A 15891-nucleotide genomic window follows, 5' to 3' on the forward strand; every position below is an offset into this window, starting at 1 on the left:
GAATATTCGTATTTCAGTAAAATCAACGAACAATCAATCAATTTATACATACATATATTATTTTGTAATATACACTTGAGCTTTTTTTTCACTTTAACACAAATCATTATTTCACAAAATTCCCTTAATAAGTATTTCAGGTAAATAATAAACATCACAAATCACAATCATATTTAAATATGTAGATATGGCTTTCTAAGCTACTTCTTTGCGTTGCGTAAAAATACACATAGAAATAAAAAACATAAAATATAATAAAAGCGTCATAAATGACTGGTCATAAAAATAAAATAAGATTTAAAATACAACAAAAAAAGGTAAAAAGTAGTAAGTAAGTACATAGTTTCACTGGACTCAACCATGGATATATCTACCTTTATGTTTATAGGAAGAATATATTCTTAGCATTAATATTTCCAATGAAACTACAAATTAAATACAATTATTAATAAAATATTCATGATTCATCACATATCAATAATTTAATACTACACATTGCACATCTTTACTGAATAGTCTTAACATCACAGATTGGCACTCCTTTGCAAGTCACAAACTTAATCATCTCTTTCCAAATGCCACAATACCTATTTGTCTTTTGTACAAATATCCCTGTCAGATAAAAAATTCAGGCCGGAATATCGATATCAGCGACGATAATATTATTGATTAGCTCTTGTCGAGATGTCGGCCGTCATTTCTGATATATTTGGGAGATACCTTCATTCCTATTACATAGTTAAAAATAGCTTTTATATAAAATGGTTTGGAAAAGTTTTACATTCCGATTCATAGTTCATTCGTAAAGTACTGTCGAGGTATTTTTTTTAATTATCTAATGTATCTAATCACATAATTCTTCCATCGTTTTATACTGAAAACTAAAATTTGCTAACCACGAGACCAAGAAATAGTAAATAACAGTGGTATATTATAATATTTAGTTGCTATTTCATTTATTTTGAGCTAAAGTCATGGTAACTGTACAAATCATAATATCATCAACCATAACATTAAAAGACCATACTTCAATATTCTATGATAAATAATAATTATGTGTATAGATACAGAAGTTATATTTGGAGGTAATACAACACCTGTTGTCCCTTCGAGCCCCCTAAATATGTATGGCAATCTTACTATCAAACTTAGCACTTGTTCATAAACACAAAATCAGAAAAATCTTAATTTATCTAAACTTTAACCCAACCCATGCAGCTATTTTAGCTGCCATTCATAATCAACATTTATGTACAGCGCGCGATTTGAGTGCCACCTAGAGAAAAGCGCTAGCAGTGTGATTCTGATTAGTGACGTAGTTACACGCTAGCATTGCTCGTTATTTAATTTGGCCGATACCCGGGTCCTAATGGCATCAATTCGCACGTCATAGTACACTATCTGTCAATATTTATAATTTTTTAAATGCTTTTTAACATTTAGATAGCTGAATGTCTGTCCTTTTTGCATGGATGCTTGATAGTAATATACGGGATACCCAGTTCGAAATCGTTTCGTGGCCAATACCTTAATTGAGGCTTTTGTTCGGGCCGCTCCTCGGACACGTTAAAGTAAGCAAAAAGAACGAGAGCAGTGTAGCTCGCAATGAATATAAGAACGTGCCACACACCGTGCATATATGGGAAGTCTATAGACAGCCAAGCCTCGCAGAACAATCGGTCTATGATCCAGGAAAATATTGCTAAGAAACAAACTGCTACGCACCGCAGTCCCAGCCTGTAGACACGAGGGCATTTAACTCTGCAACATAAAAAATAGGTTTTAGTTTTTTTATTAATATAAAATATTATAGAATTGCCAATTGCAAAAAAATTTTTTTGTCGTGAAATGTGCAAAATCAACTGGCTCGATTGAGATGAAACAAATGCTTTAATAAAGATAAGACGGTTGATTAATATCCACTCAAAGTCCAGTCAACTCAAATTTTGCGCAACAAAAGATGTTTGGTAAGATTGTTTAATATTAAGTATGTACCTAAAATATAAAAACCTAACTGTGAGTTTGCACTAACGAATCGTTGACATAAAAACACGTAATGTATTAAACTGTGTTTGCATTGTCTTAATATAATTTGTTGAAGAGGAACTTTTTGACAATTTATAGCCATCTTGAAATCTATCAAAGAATTTACCTAATTTGCTGCAGTTCGAACGAAAAGTCAACAAAACTGGTTATGAGATGTGAACATACATCGATCTGTCAAACACTAACTACTGTCTTCACTTCACATGCTTAATGTTTTTGGAGCAAACTTATGATAACGAGTGAAACTTGCGCTACGGCAGCAAATCTATACGGACGGGAAGCGCCTGGGGCGCTTGCTATGTCAAACTAGGCTTATCTACATTTTTATATGAGTTTATAATCTATAATACCTATGTATACATCTGTAAACACTGTCATGGACATCATGATACGGGTCTCTTCTCAGAATGAGAATGGATTGGCCATAGTCCACTACGCTGGCCAAGTGCGGATTGGCCGACTTCACACCTTGAGAACATTGTGGAGAACTCTCAGGCATGTAGCTTGTGGATATAATTATACCTGTAATTTTCTAATTTATACGCACCTATTTAGTTCTTTGCATAAAAACCCGATAGCTGGCAAGGCGAGAGTCATCAAAGCAAACGCATTGGCTTTTGGATGCATGACCAGGAAGCCAGTAGACACGACGGAAAATAAACTGGAATAGAAGGCTAGCTTCCTCCTGAAATTAACAAAAGAGGATCACATCAAATTATGTATAACTAGGGGCCTAACGCCGCAGTTAGGTACAGTGTGATTGTCTGACACTCTCTCACTATTGTCTGAAATGCACTGTTGCAGCAGTGGTAGCATAATTTCAGCCAATCACAAACATTGGTGCAATCCGCAGCTGATTTGGGATTATCCTTTGTTGCGGACCAAACCGCACTAGGTACAAACGGCTCCACTAACCGGATTCGGTAAATGATTCGCGATATCGCGAATTGTGTGGCCGCTGTCAATCGTATGACGTATCATTCCGTACTTGGGTTGATATAAGTTTTTTAATCCCGTAGGATCCCGGGTTTTTCCGGGATATATCTAATTTACATGACAGGGAGGACTATTCGCTGTCATAGAATGTCGCGTCGCGGCCGGCTGATTTATTCGCCAAACCCGAAATATTCGCCGAATGCCGAACTACCGTAAGCTCAAACTCGAATAATTTGCTCAATCCCGATAGTGGAACCGCACCAAGTGATATCAGAGGCCCAAATAATTTTATATTTTTTGCTAAACATACTGATATTTCGGTAGATATTTGAGCAAGATAAATACAGTAAAACTATTGAATAATCTACAAAAGCTATTATATTGTATAAGTAGGTACCTACAGGTAGGTACATATTATAGTCCGCGACAGGTTGAAATGGCAATCGGGTTATGGAGGCGGGGGCACGGAAGCCCCGCACACCCCGACGTCACCTGCGCTCGCCTGCACCGGGTTAGCGAGGGGGTAATGCGGGTGCGGGGCGTTCCCTCCCCGAATGCCATCTCGACCTGTCGCGTATTATACCTACTTAATCAATACCTATCTACCACAGTAGCATAGATACTGAAATTAATAAAATGATAAAAAAAGACAAATCCTTCGCAAGTAGCAACTGAAAACTGGGTGGGTATGCTCGATAAATAAGTATACCTATTCAATAGCATAGTTTTCAAGTTTTTGACAAATCTTTACTCCGTAAAAATGACTCACTCTTTAAAATAAGGACTAAAATCGTACTTTGGACATAAAATTTGACACAAAAAGTTAAAATGGCGCGTGAGGAGTTAAATTTTATGCGTTAAGGAAAAGCTGGCTGACTGATCTATCAACGCCAATTTTTTCCCAATTCTGGGCGAATTGGGAAAAGAATTGGTATGCAGATAGCTTTTATAGCATTCACATCTGATAAGAAAGGATTTTTGAAAATTCAACCTCTAAGGGCGTAAAATAGAGGTTTGGTGCAGCAGTCCACGCGGACGAAGTTGCGGGCATAAGCTAGTTAAAATATAAAATAAATATTTAGGTATTATTTTATAGATTGGTTTGGCATTTATTAAAAACAAATCATGAACTGATTTCCTGTAATCAGTGATAATAGGAGAATACCTTATCAGCCTTTGTGTGGCAACTAATAATTCGAAGGACAAATAAAATAAAAACAAATCAGTAGCAATTATCACGATAATATAATTTAGCACGCAGTATGTACTTATGCACTGGATGTTTCTGCGTAGCCATTCGTCGACAATGTTTTCAAAACAAAGGCACGTTTAACTTTTATACAAAACTATATTTATAAATTATACCTATTGCATTGTAGCGCATTTGTTATCGTCGTTAAAATTATACAAATCACATTTTATTTTTAATTCCTAAGAGCGGTTACGGTGGTTACGCACTCATCCGATCCTAGTCCGTGATAATACGTTCCTTTTTGTTTTGTATGGGAGCTTATGGTTATGTTATGACATAAGTCGTAGATAATCGCTGGTATTCTCACGGATGACGGAAGTGCAGTGCGTAATCGCCGTTAAGAATCCCTAATCTCTATGCATCTAAACATTAGGAAAGAAGACATGACAACAGATGTGACATTATAACTCAATATGCCGTACTGTCACTACTTCCGTCCGTAGCAAATAGGTACATGGACAATATGGGAAGAAGCAATTAGGTATATTCTCTAGTTAGGTTTTGTGCTTACTTCTCTCGTTTTTAAACTTATTTGATTTGCATATTTTTTATTATATTAGAAAACTTAAGGTAGGTAATGAAATGGTTGATAATGATGATGACGATATCTTATTTAAAAAATATATTTTTAAAAATAAAAACGTAAAATTACGATGAGCGATGAGTACATAAATAATATGAAGTTGCCACATTCGTGATAACAAAAATAGGTTGATGTAGAAACAAAGGCGGGATTGGCAATAGGCGTGCCGGCAACTGGCAACGCAAATTACTGAATACCATACTCGTGTTAGTACACCATGACCAAGAGCGTTAATTCATGCTCCTAAGTCATTATCACTGGAAACAGAACTGTGAAGGTTAAGCGCTATAATAAAAGAAAACGGGTTTTAATTTTTTCAAGCGTTACGAATAACGGTTATTTTGTTTTCGCGGTTTATATATAGCAAACAAAGGAACAACAAGCTTACTTTTAACTTTGATATAAATGAATAATCAGTACTTAAGAGAAATTCGCTATGGCTTGCTACTTTTAGATAAATGCTGGAAAAGCAAACTAATTTGTATTAAATAAAGTATGACTGTGACTCTTATGTGTACTAATCTTGAATATAATAATTATTTATGTATTATATTTGTCAAGATATTCTAGATACTTCTTGAACCAACACATACAATTATCAAAAAACTTAAGTAATTTGATTAACTGCTCAATATTATAATATCTCTGCTAGAACTCTTACATCCTCTCCCATTGATCAAGGTCACTGGTAAAGATCTCTTATAGAGATAAGGGTTTCTTTGTCAACAATTTTTAATTTTTCTTCTTTTTCTTACATTGCTTAGACTACTAAGTAGTTAGTAGGTCCAAATCAAATAAAACTTACCTTTTCCCTCCTAGGAATTTGGGAAAATATCTCTTAGGGAAGAACATTGCAAAAGCAGCCATGAAAACCCATAAAATTGCCAGTTCATCCAAAAGTTGTCCTAAAAATAACAAAGATAAATCAGTAAAATAAATTATGCACACAAAACTTTCCATAACAATTTTTTTCATTTACTTTTTTTTCTTTCACTAATGGTAAAAAGATAACTAATATACAATAGCACTTATAAATAATGGTGTAGCATAGTTGATATTTGAATACAACTTCCATCTAGATAATATAAGAGACATCGTAAACATAAACACCTATATAAATAAAAATGAATCGCCAAAATGTATGTACGCGAATAACTCACAAACGATTCTTTTTTTGTTGTTTATAATTGTCAGGGCAAGGTTTGTATGAAAGATTTTTTTTGCTAAATCCATGGGAAAATACAGTTCACGCGGGACTCGGACAAAGTCGCGGGAAACAGCTATCAGTACCCTTATTATAAATGCGAAAGTGTGTTTGTTTGTCCTTCAATCACTTCGCAACGGTGCAACGGATTGACGTGATTTTTTGCATGGGTATAGATAAAGACCTGGAGATTGACATAGACTTTTTATTCCGGAAAATCAAAAAGTTCCAACAGGATTTTTAAAAAACGAATTCCACGCGGACGAAGTCGCGGGCATCAGCTAGTAGGGATTTAAAGAGAGGCATAGTTAACTAGACAAAAGGAGGAATAGGTAGGTACATATGAAGTGTAAAATAATTCATTATTATTAAAAGTGTCACGGTCTAATTAGTCAGCAGTTTATTGTAATAGTTATAATATATGTACTGTGCAACAATTAAGTTTATTTTTAAATGTTTTTTCTGCAATTACCAACTCGTTAAAAACAGTTTATGAACTTATTATACTTACAACCCGTCGGAAATATCTGAGAACCTGGCTTAGTGACGTCATGCAACGCGCTTGCGTTGGCAACGGTACTGGATAGGCGGAAACGGGACGAGCTGCGGGAAAGCGCATTCCAGCGAGGTGCACAGATATTTCCGACGGGTTGTACTTATAGAACTAGATGATGCCTATAACTTTGTCACAGTAAATTCGGTTTTTAAAGCTCCTTTTCCTCCTCCTTCTGTCGTTTTTGATTTTCTGGGATAGAAAGTACCTAAGGTATATCTGTATATACCAGGACGCAAGTAACTTTGTACGAAATAGATGATACTTGCGACTTCATTAGGTTTATTAAAAATCCCAGGGAAGTCTTCAATTTTCCAGGACTAAAAGTAGCCTATGTCAATGCCCCTGGGATTCAAGCAATCTATGTGCCAAATTTTGTCAAAATCTGTGAAAAGGTAGCAGACATTACTAGATTACTAGATGATGCCTGTGATTTCGTTCGCGTGGATTTAGGTTTTTAAAAATCCATGGGAATTTTTTATTTTCCAGGATAAAAAGTAGTATATGTCCTTCCCCGGGATGCAAACTATCTCTATACGAAATTTCCGCAAAATCGGTCAAGCTTAAAAGCTATCAGACACACTTTCGCATTTATAATATTAGCATGGGTATATTTTTTTTTCACTTACCAACTAAGCTCAGTGTAGCATGAAAATAAGCTGAGCTCATTCCAACAACCATCAAGAGTACCCATAGTACATTTATACCTGGGTTAACAAACTTTGAATATTCTTGGAACAAATGTATTAACACTGGTGGCAACAAGAGAAATAAGACATTGCTGATCTGAAACAATATTAACAAAAATAAAAAATAGATCATAAAGTAAAAACAATCATTTACTAAACCTACAAATTAATTCTAAGTTTACATTCTGGAACAAACAAATTTATTGTATTACCTAGACATTTTTTTAAAATATGTTAATGCAAAATAATGTACTATGTATAAGACCTAATCAAATGAGAGGTAGGTACGTAAGTATTATGAAACAAAACAGGTTTTTATACAAATTATACCAATATAATCTTCATGAACAAACTTAATCCCTCCTCTTTAGTGACCTCATAATTAATTTATTGATAACAGGTTTTGTATTTAAACCATGATTATTTGAAGGCGGAAGATTAAAGGGAAAGCAAAGCAAGATAATTATGTGGCAATATGCAAACCAGGAGAAGCCAGGGCTGTAGCAGTTTTAAATGTTTCACACATGTGTGTGCTTATGATTTTCTGATTTATTAATAAATTTTATTATATTTGGATAAAAAGACATGATATTTAAAGATCACCCAAAGTTAAGTAGGTAGGTATAGTCAAAAAATTCAGTATTAAAAGAATGAATGTAGGGCTATCCATAAAATATTATAAGCCCTTAAGTATATAATGGACACAGTCATTGATGAAATTAAATATTAAGTACCTACCTACTCATTATTCAAAAATTCGGTTACACAATGTGGAATCATATTGGGGACCAATAAACTAATATCAAAAGGAAGTTATTTGTTACTTACTGTGTTAACGAATTCGGCAATAACAGGGGATATAGAATAGTTTGATTCACACCAATCCACTGGCGAGCTGCCACGTTCTAAGTGCGACCACATTTTCTGTCCCAACCCAATTTCTTTGTTTACAAGCGGCGTATAATGTCGTTTCGATGAAAATTTTTAACAGAGATAAATAAAGTCACCAAAACTGTAGTGAACCCATAGTACGTATATTCGTGTGAAAAGCCCCGATTTCTGTGATAGGATTTCTTTCTGTAGAGACACTTTATAATTTAGATTCAAGTTCCAAACGCAAAATATGTTATGGATTTCTTTAGTACAACAAAAGAAACATGAGTCTCCAGTGAAAACAAGTTTACGAATGTTTTTAAGGTTTTGCTTTTGCAAAACATTGTACAGGCGGATAGGTACGTCATACAGCAGCTGTCAAACAATCACAGACCGTACCCGTACCGACCGTTGCCAATGTCATTTCTCTGTCACATTTCTACTTGTTAGAGATGTCTTATAGTCGATATTTTTATTGCTTATCGATATTTTCTATCACATTATTTTTATAACCTTACTAAGTATAGTACAATACAATCGGGGTATAAAGCAAGGGAACGCCCCGCACACCCGCGCTCAAAAAAATCAGTATGGCAGCCCCAAAATTAGAATGACAGACTTGGAATAACCTAATATCAAATTTGATACTTAAGACTTACTTATTTTTATTTCTGCTCTATCAAATTCAGTTTTTCCAGGTATCTCATACTAATTTCAGAGCTACTGTACTGGTATCTTCGCCGCGCTTTTCCAGTCTATTCTTTCGTTAGGCAGACTCTACGCACTTGCAACATGCATCATGTAGCAAGTTTGCTGGCACCTCTAAAATCCTTTCTGGCGCGTTTTTAGTTTAATGCAAAACATTCCAATGAAAACGATGTTTAATAAAAATAACAGGTAATATTAAGTAAAATAAAAACTGACGTGTTACTTGTTAACTGTTCTACCAATAATTTACATTTTGCGATCTTCATATTTCTGAAAACCTGTTAATCTTGTTTTGTATAATTAAACAATATGTAAAAAACAAAAGCACCAATCATCTTCTTTTTATTTTGCTTTATTACAAAAGCACCAATATTTGAGTAGTTTTAAGTTGTACCTATTCGAAATAATACCGATATCGATGAAATCAAGTACAATAGCACAACTCTCGCAGTGACGTCACTCACCACAGACCAATGATAAACGTCACATACGAGATCACGTTCCAACTCCAAATCACCAATATAATAATCATTATAACTCATTTAATTTACTGTTTAAATAACGTAATAATTTCTAATAGTTAATTATTAATTTTAAGTATCTCAGGTAAAATACAATTTTTACGTGCAGTATCGATTTTAGGTATTTTTGGCGGTCTGCCAAACCGTGCGGGAAAAAGAGATTGGTTGATCCATTTTTTAACTGGTTTTACGGCTCTGGGTTCTATCCCTTTTGAACTTATTGATTGATCCGCCTCATTTCCGCCATAGACTAACTACTATTTTCCCGTGATACGCTCTCCTACTTTTGGTTTTTTTTCTCAAGTCGATTTCCGGCTAATTTTCTGGTTACTGTAATTCCAACTTGTAAATGATTATATGTCTATCCAAATAGATAACTAACCGTCGCAACAGGTATATTTTTTATACCTACCATCACCCAATACAGATTACAGTCCTAGTAGGTACATTGGTTGGTTGGCCTGATAATAATTTACATCATAATAGGTACGTAAACTAAGTAGCCTAGTAGTAGTAACAGTCTAGTAGGTACCTAAAGTAATTAAGTTAATCGAGTAGGTAGTTTTATACCACATATAACAGGAATATAATAGCCTAATAGGAATCACGATAAAAGCACAGATAGGTTATATCGGTAGTAGTATTAGTTTGCACTTTTCACTCACCCTTCATCATGATCACTGAACCCATCAACGGCTCACTACGGAGTACGGGTCTTCTCTCAAAATGAGAAGGGTTTTGTTTGGCCATAGTCTACCACGCTGGCCAAGTGCGGATTGGCAGACTTCACACACCTTTGAGAACATTATGGAGAACTCTCAGGTATGCAGGTTTCCTCACAACGTTTTCCTTCACCGATAGGTAAAGAAAGGAAGTGCGTGCCCGGATTCTAACCCCCGACCTCCCGAATAGGAGGCGGACCTCTTAATGACTAGGCTATCACGGCTTCTTCTTCGCTCTGGGCTGGTTTCCGCACTTAAACGTTTCCGTCTGTTGTGCGTGGCTATCACGGCTATCACTCACTCTTACCATGACCGTATAACTACTTACCTAATACGTACTATAACTTTTGTGTAGTGTTTTTTATAATTAATGATCTCTTCTTCGTCTTCCGCATTCGTTCATCGCACGTCGCCGTTGCGTTGAGTCGGTTAACTATTTTATGTATGTACTTGAAGAAATGAAAAGATCCGTAGGAGAACCAGAGTAACCGACATAGCACAGCGGCTGGCGAAGCTGAAGTGGCAATGGATAGGGTACATAGTTCGAAAACCGAAAGACGTTGGGATCTCAAGGTGCTGGAATAGCGACCTCGCACCGGAAGGCGCAGCGTTGAAAGATAGACATATCCCTGTGTAAATACACATAAGCACATAGGTAGGTACCCACTTATTTTCTAAGCCTTCGCGATTTTTATTACCATAATATAATTGAAAAAATTACTTAGTTCTATATAAAATAAAAACAAGAAAGTCAAAATTTTTGTGAAATTACACTTAATTTTCAAACAGAACCATGACAAACACTAATTATTACAAGGACTCTGGTGAGCTATTTAATTTAAAAACACTATGAAATCTAAGTGCAATCATGTACATGATCATCATTCAGAACATTACACAAGGAAGAAGTACATGTATTATGCATTCAAATTTATATGTGAAACTAGCTGATGCACGCGACCTCGACCGCCTGGATTAAATTTTTTAAAAATCCCTGTGGAAACTTTGATTTTCCGGGATAAAAAGTAGCCTATGTCACTTTCCAGGTCTACAACTATACCCATGTAAAAAAATCACGTCGATTGAAGGACAAACCAACAAACAAACTTTTGCATTTATAATAGGGGTAGTGATAGGTAAGCCCACCTAGGCGAAGTAGGTGCGGGTCAACTTGTTATAAATGTTTATTTAAGTTATAAATTATTTTAGAAATAGTAAACTGGTCAGAAAATAGTTTAACACTAGCCGCAAATGACGACCTAAATTTTTCAAAGTATTGGACAAATCCACGTATCGATGTTGAAATATCAAAAGGCAAGAAGTTAAGAGAACAAAAGTTGAAATCTCAACCAATTGCACGTGAATACGATGTTGTCGATATTCATTTCGACAAGCTGCCGGGTTCAACGAATCAATTTCACAGCAATACAAGGTATTAATAAAATTAGTACCTATAGTTGAGCCATTACAAACGCGGGAACTTAGTCATAAATCATTTTTATCGGACCTCTCACTCGCACTTAAAGGCCTTATGGAACTCGCACCTGATGTTCTGGTGTTGTGTTTAACAGTAAAAAAATGATTTGTCGATAATAAATTGATAACAAGTTGTAAAGAGCGAGGGAAAGGTTATGCTACCCCAGCTACCTTCATTTGGACGTCATCCCTTTATCGTTGACGAATACTGAGCATTCTCACAACCCTATGATCGTAATGATTTATAACTTCGCACGTTTTTAATGGCTCAAGTATAGGCAAGATAAGGACTAAGGTAGGTATAAAGGAGCTGGTGAATAAAACGGTATAGTTATACTTGTAATCAAAATATATTTTTTAATATAAATCTGTACTCATTTCCATACAAAATGACCTAAAACTGTACTAAAACTTTCATAGAATACAAACTAGAACTCATTTTCAAACAAAACAGCCTAAAACCGTGCTAAAATTGAGTTCAACGTTCAAGATTGCGATCGATATGGTATAATTACAATAAATATTTTTGCTTTTTAATTTTATCTCGTGCGATTTCACCGTTTGATTCGCCAGCTCCTCTTTTATAATACTGAGATCAGTGGTATATTAAGAGTATACCTACTGCTTTACTGAGGCGCTCATGAGGTAGGGCATGAGTAGCGGGATAGTGACGTTTGAAGTAACAATTAAGGAATTTAACGTCGCCAAAGAAATTGTAGTCGCTGTCACCCTGCAGCAACCTGCTTCCTTCACTACGAGCCGTTTCAGTCAAGCGGTACACCTATATTATATTACTTATTAATGTACCTAATACTTATTATGTTATGTCGACCACTCGAATCTAACCAAATAAGCGGCTTCACGCTACAGAAAGAAGAAAAGACGTAAGAGTCCTATGAGGGATTTCAATAAATCGAAACTAGCTCGGCCAGCCCAAAAGAAATGCCCAATAAGAATTGCTGAACTGGCCGTACCAACAAAGCGCCACTGCATTGAAACTTGGAGAAATAAAAGCGAGACTCTTCCTAGTTTTATGGTAAGTACCTAGCTGTGAATAGGAAATTACGTATTCAAAATTTTCTAGATGAAAGGACATTAATTGATAAGAGCAATAAATAATCATACACAATAGTATTTACTAATTGATAAAACCAAAAAAAAAACGCGTTATCTACAAAATTAATGATACTTGTTTACTACATTTAATCATAAGTAACTTTTTAACCAACAGTTGGAAAGACTACGGCAGATAATTATGGATGAAAAACCTATAGTGAAAATACACGACGCAATAAACTGTTTCAGGGCACGAAAACCATCAACCAAGTCAAGGTGATAATTTTATGCAAAGTTCATAATCAAATTTTATTTAATAATTAAAGATAATAAATAAAATTGATGGCAGGTCAGAAAAAATACAACACCCAAATGTACAAAAGACAAACTTAGATCAGGCAAGATTACTATGTGGGATCTTTGGATATAAGATAACAAGAAAATTACTTTCACCACTTAAAATAACACTAAATCCGCAGTAAGTATTTAATAAGTAAAGAAAGCTATGTTTCGCAGAAAAGATTAATGAAATATCATTACTGTATTATTATATTTCAGACTTAAAAACATATCTAAAATAGTAAATGATGAAATAACACTTATTCTATCCAAAAGACGCCGAACAACACATGAAATAAACAGACATATTCAAGCTGAAATTGCAGATAAGGTTAGAAATGATAATTTTTTTAACGAGAAAAAGAATAAAAGACATTTATTTGGTAAAAATTGTTTAAGGTAACGATTTGGATAGCTGATGTTCTCAACGACGCGTCTTACAAGTTATTACTCGAAGATTTCCAAGGTTAAGAATGTTTCAAAAATTGTAATTAAATTAATAAAAACGTTTATAATGGTGATTTTAAAATAATGAGAAAAAATATTTTAGAACTGGAAGAGGAAGAAGGGGTAGTATGGGAATTAATCGATGACTTGGTTGATAATTCTGTGGTATGCATTGTGCTGAGTTATTATTTTTACAGACTTGATATTCGGCATATACTACAAATTGAGACAAGCAAATTCTGTTGCAGATTATTTCTGAACCTGAGAGTTTACCGAGCCTAAATGAATCAAAAAGCATATCAGAGACCTTATCTGATTTACCATTTGGACTACCAACTATAAAGAATAACGAGCCCAGTCTTAATTTTGATATTGAACTTGAACAATCTCACATGATACATGTAATACTAATTAACATTGTAGAAGACGTCATTCAAGATGAAAGTATTACAATTGAAAATAAAAATACATCAATAGAAAATGAAACTTGTGAACTAGATAACAGTAATAACGTTATAGATAAACAAATATCTGAAATAATTACTGAGGACCAAAATAAAACTTTGGACATTAATTTAGTACAGGAAGATGCATTTGTTCAAGAGTTATTGGTAAATGAAGCCAGGGCGGATTTGCAAAATGAACGTTATATTAACAGTCCAAGCGAAAGAAAAAGTAGTGATAGCGCAGATATTAAAACAGCAGTAAAAGAAAACACATTTGATTCGGATTACACACAATTGGCTAAAGCTAAAGATAAATATTCTAGGACGCCATCAGAGTATGCGTATAATACAAATGAAATGCCAGATGCATACAAACATAATCAAAGTATCAATATAAGTACTGTCAATACTGCTAAAGCACTAATAGATAATATAAATGCTGGAGATATTGAACAAACAAATAATGAAAACCGTTTATCTGTAATATTGCCAGAAAAGAAATCCTTGGAAGATACGTTAAATAATTCAAGCACAAATAATCAAATTAGCAGTGAAAATATTAACGAAATAGTTGAAGAAGTAGATGATACTGTGGATAAAAGTCATATCGAAATAGCAAACATTAAAGAACTATTTGCCGAATCATCAACCGACGATACTCTTACTAAAACTGACATAAATGACGAAAATATCGTAGACAATGTTGTTAACACCAACGCTGGCAATATTGAACAGACAATTAATGAAAACCATCTGTCTATAATATTGCCAGAAAATATTTTTTGGGAAGATGCGTTAAATATAAATAATTCAAGCACAAATAATCAAATTAGCAGTGAAGATATTAACAACATAGTTGTAGATGGTACTGTGAATAATAATCACATCAAAGTGGCAAATGATAATGAACAATTTGCCAAATTATCAACCGACAATACTCTTACTAAAACTGATATGAATGACGAAAATATTATTGATAACACCACTGGCCCATTAGAAGCAAACGACTACACTCCTGATGATAGCATTAAAAAAGTAAAATTTTCTGATATAAATATCGGTAATGATTATTTAAAGGGACACTAAAAAATTATAAAATACATTTCTAATTATACAATGTGAAATATTATTATATTATCTAATTCGCTCTACACATAAAATAATTTTTTATTTTTATTTTCAGGTATCTACGGAGCAAATGAATTAAATATAAGAAGGTACGAGTAAACCAATTTAACTGATATAGTATGGACAAATTATTTCTATTAATTGGGTATTATATAAAGTACTTTTTTATCATGTTTTACAGTAACAATCCGATGAACAATGGTATCTCTGAACATGTTGAAAGTGATGCCCATAAAACATCAAAAGATCTAATTACTCTAAAATCTAATATTCATTTCGCACCGCCAAACGACAATTTGCTCAGTAAGTAGTTATCTATATTAATATTACAAATAGAGCTAAAGTTTGTAAGTTTGTTTGTAGGAAGTAATTTCTGAAACCACTGAACCGATTTTGAAATTCTTTCACCAGTAGAAAGCTACATTAATCTTGAGTAACAAAGGCTATATTTTATTTCCAAAAAAATTGAGATCACTACAAAAATTGTAATAAACTACCCGTGCGAAGCCGGGGCGTGTCGCTAGTTTATGATATAGATTATTTATTTATTAGCCAGGAGTATGTTACACTTATATTATTTTCCTAGGTGAAGCAGATGAACTATGGCCAGTTAATTTGTCCTTTTCAATGGTAAAAGTCACTTTAAGTGTAAGTAAGTCAGTATTATCTTTAGGAAAGATAACCGAAACAGAAGAAAAATATATGACACCACCAGAAGAAAAAGACGATATGACACTTACAAACTGTAAAGAACCAGTAGTAAATATCCTACCAGGACAGCAACTACAAAATGTAAACAATTTACTGTTTAATGAGAATAAAGGTACAGATCATGTCGAATCATTTCTTAGGAGTGATGATTCTTCAGAAACCGAGTGGGAATACAAAAACAATAAAGATAACAGCGATACA

The 15891-nt window shown here is 34.1% G+C and overlaps 2 protein-coding genes across 2 annotated transcripts; one reads left to right on the forward strand and one right to left on the reverse strand.

Annotated features, from left to right (window-relative positions):
* Positions 1-1118: 1118 nt before the first annotated feature.
* On the reverse strand, positions 1119-8473 carry bwa (alkaline ceramidase). The gene is made up of 5 exons (XM_034979275.2): positions 8092-8473; positions 7204-7360; positions 5623-5722; positions 2594-2731; positions 1119-1761 (listed from the first exon to the last, which is right to left on the reverse strand). The coding sequence occupies exons 1-5, from the start codon at positions 8182-8184 to the stop codon at positions 1440-1442; spliced, it is 810 nt and encodes a 269-aa protein (XP_034835166.1). The 5' UTR covers positions 8185-8473; the 3' UTR covers positions 1119-1439.
* Positions 8474-10807: 2334 nt separating this feature from the next.
* LOC117989351 (putative leucine-rich repeat-containing protein DDB_G0290503) lies at positions 10808-15888 on the forward strand (the record flags this gene model as incomplete). The annotated part of the gene is made up of 12 exons (XM_069504942.1): positions 10808-10911; positions 11297-11519; positions 12434-12599; positions 12795-12895; positions 12969-13097; positions 13178-13289; positions 13358-13424; positions 13509-13570; positions 13654-14911; positions 15035-15068; positions 15161-15282; positions 15566-15888. Coding segments are annotated over exons 1-12 (2628 nt in total), but the record flags the coding sequence as incomplete, so codon positions are not given.
* Positions 15889-15891: the final 3 nt, after the last annotated feature.

This window comes from Maniola hyperantus, chromosome 2 (assembly GCF_902806685.2).
Source record: "Maniola hyperantus chromosome 2, iAphHyp1.2, whole genome shotgun sequence".
NCBI lineage: Eukaryota > Metazoa > Arthropoda > Insecta > Lepidoptera > Nymphalidae > Maniola > Maniola hyperantus.